Here is a 1,774-nt window from a genome sequence, read left to right on the forward strand (position 1 = left end):
AGAATCTAGAAAACTGATCATCTCAAACTATATGAGAAAGATGGATACACTGCCAAGTAAATTAATTAAATAATAATGCAGTATCCTCAGGATTTTAAGGAAATAGAGGGAAGGTTCTCTCCCGCCTACCAAAAAGTCCTAGAAAATAGGGAAGACACCTGCCTTTTGCATCCTCAAAAGGAAAAGTAGGCTACAAAACTGAAGCCCCTGTATGTCTTCCATACCTAAGAATTCTCTCCTTTTATGTGTATATATGCATAAAAACTTCAATTTCCAGAGTGTTTCTTAACTATGTAAGTGTTTTCCAAACTTTCTCTCTTTTTAATGAGAATCCATGCACATCAGATTGTTACTGTTTTTGATGAAATGGATCTGACTCCTCAAGGGTTTGGGCAGAAAAAGCAGCAAATTACTGATATAGAGACTCAGGTACAACAAAACGTTGGTTCCTATGGTCTGTTTGTATCACGTGCAAAAGTCCAAATCTGACTGTAAAGATTACAGAATTCCAGATTTCTTGAAAAAATGTTATTTTATTTGTACAGTTAAAAAGTTGTACATAGAAACTTATAATACAGTTCTGTAAAGCTGAAAGAACTGTCAGGGAAAAGGGAGGGTGTTACTTTTTTTGATTGATCATTAAGGAAGTTAGAGGAATAAAAACACAGTAAAAGGTTTAAAACATTAAGGAACATTTTCCAGGTACAAATTTTATAAATACAAAACAAATTCACAAATTACTTTCAATACTAAATAAATATCTAGTTAACAAACTTGGACTTAATACCTGCAGCCAGCACTGGTACAGCACTTCAAGGATGTAAGATTGGATTCATTCATATATAGTGTTGAAAGAATGTACTCATTAAACAATTAAGACATAAACACTAAACTGTGCTATAGCAGAAGACTCATCCTTGTAGATAACTCTCCCTTAATACCACAACTTTTTAAAAAAATCATCAATAACAAAATAAGTCATGGGTGAAAAAATATTTTCCAAGATCTCTGGACACATGAATGATCTCAAAAATGTACAACAACCTCTGTAAACCAGTACTGTATCCAATACATCTATCAAACTTACTAGATACTGAACAAAACTGTAGCAAAGGACATCTTTCCTACATTCTCCTGAGTGCTTAATATTAAAACTGAGAATACAGTGCAGGCCACACTTTCATGTGGTCGATCAGCTGTTATTGCTTTATACATATATGTCTGCTTTAGAGCATGATTTAATGTTCCATTTTCATGAACAATTTGTTTTTCTTCAAATACATCCTTTAGAAGGACAAACTTAGATTCGTGACTTTTTCGCAGCCGGTGGTGTGCTAACTTGGTCCACATTACTGGGTGTGATGTGTAGTCCAAGCTTTTGAGCCTGAATATGAAAAAATGCTTGAAGTCTAGTTCCAGCTTTTGCCTCACTTGTGTTACGAGGGTTGTACTCAAAGCAGTTCGAAAACATTAACTCAATATCATCAATAAACTCAGCTAGAAAGGGAACGAGAGCAAAAAAGATTAGAATGAAACTACATAAATTACAATAAATATAATTATTGTATCATATCTGGAAATCTTAATAAAATGGAAGCCCACTTTTTTCTTTAGAAAGAGAAGACTCTGGCTAGGCATGGTGGCTCACATCTGTAATCCCAGCACTTGGGAGGCTGAGGCAGGAGGATCACTTGAGCTCAGGAGTTCGAGACCATCCTGGGCTATATAGCAAAACCCCATCTCTACAAAAAAAGAAAAATTAGCCAGTTGTGGT

General features: G+C 34.9%; 1 protein-coding gene across 2 annotated transcripts in view; it reads right to left on the minus strand.

Annotated features, from left to right (window-relative positions):
* Nucleotides 1-517: 517 nt before the first annotated feature.
* Nucleotides 518-1,774, minus strand: part of BAZ1A (bromodomain adjacent to zinc finger domain, 1A) — a 134,606-nt gene continuing 133,349 nt past the window's right edge. For both annotated transcript variants that reach the window (XM_011959454.1, XM_011959453.1), the window contains one exon: nucleotides 518-1,497. In XM_011959454.1, coding sequence (XP_011814844.1) covers nucleotides 1,301-1,497 — 197 coding nt within the window. In that variant the 3' untranslated portion in view covers nucleotides 518-1,300. The remainder of the gene's footprint in view (nucleotides 1,498-1,774) is intronic.

Source organism: Colobus angolensis, unplaced genomic scaffold (genome assembly GCF_000951035.1).
Source record: "Colobus angolensis palliatus isolate OR3802 unplaced genomic scaffold, Cang.pa_1.0 Scaffold494, whole genome shotgun sequence".
Taxonomy (NCBI): domain Eukaryota; kingdom Metazoa; phylum Chordata; class Mammalia; order Primates; family Cercopithecidae; genus Colobus; species Colobus angolensis.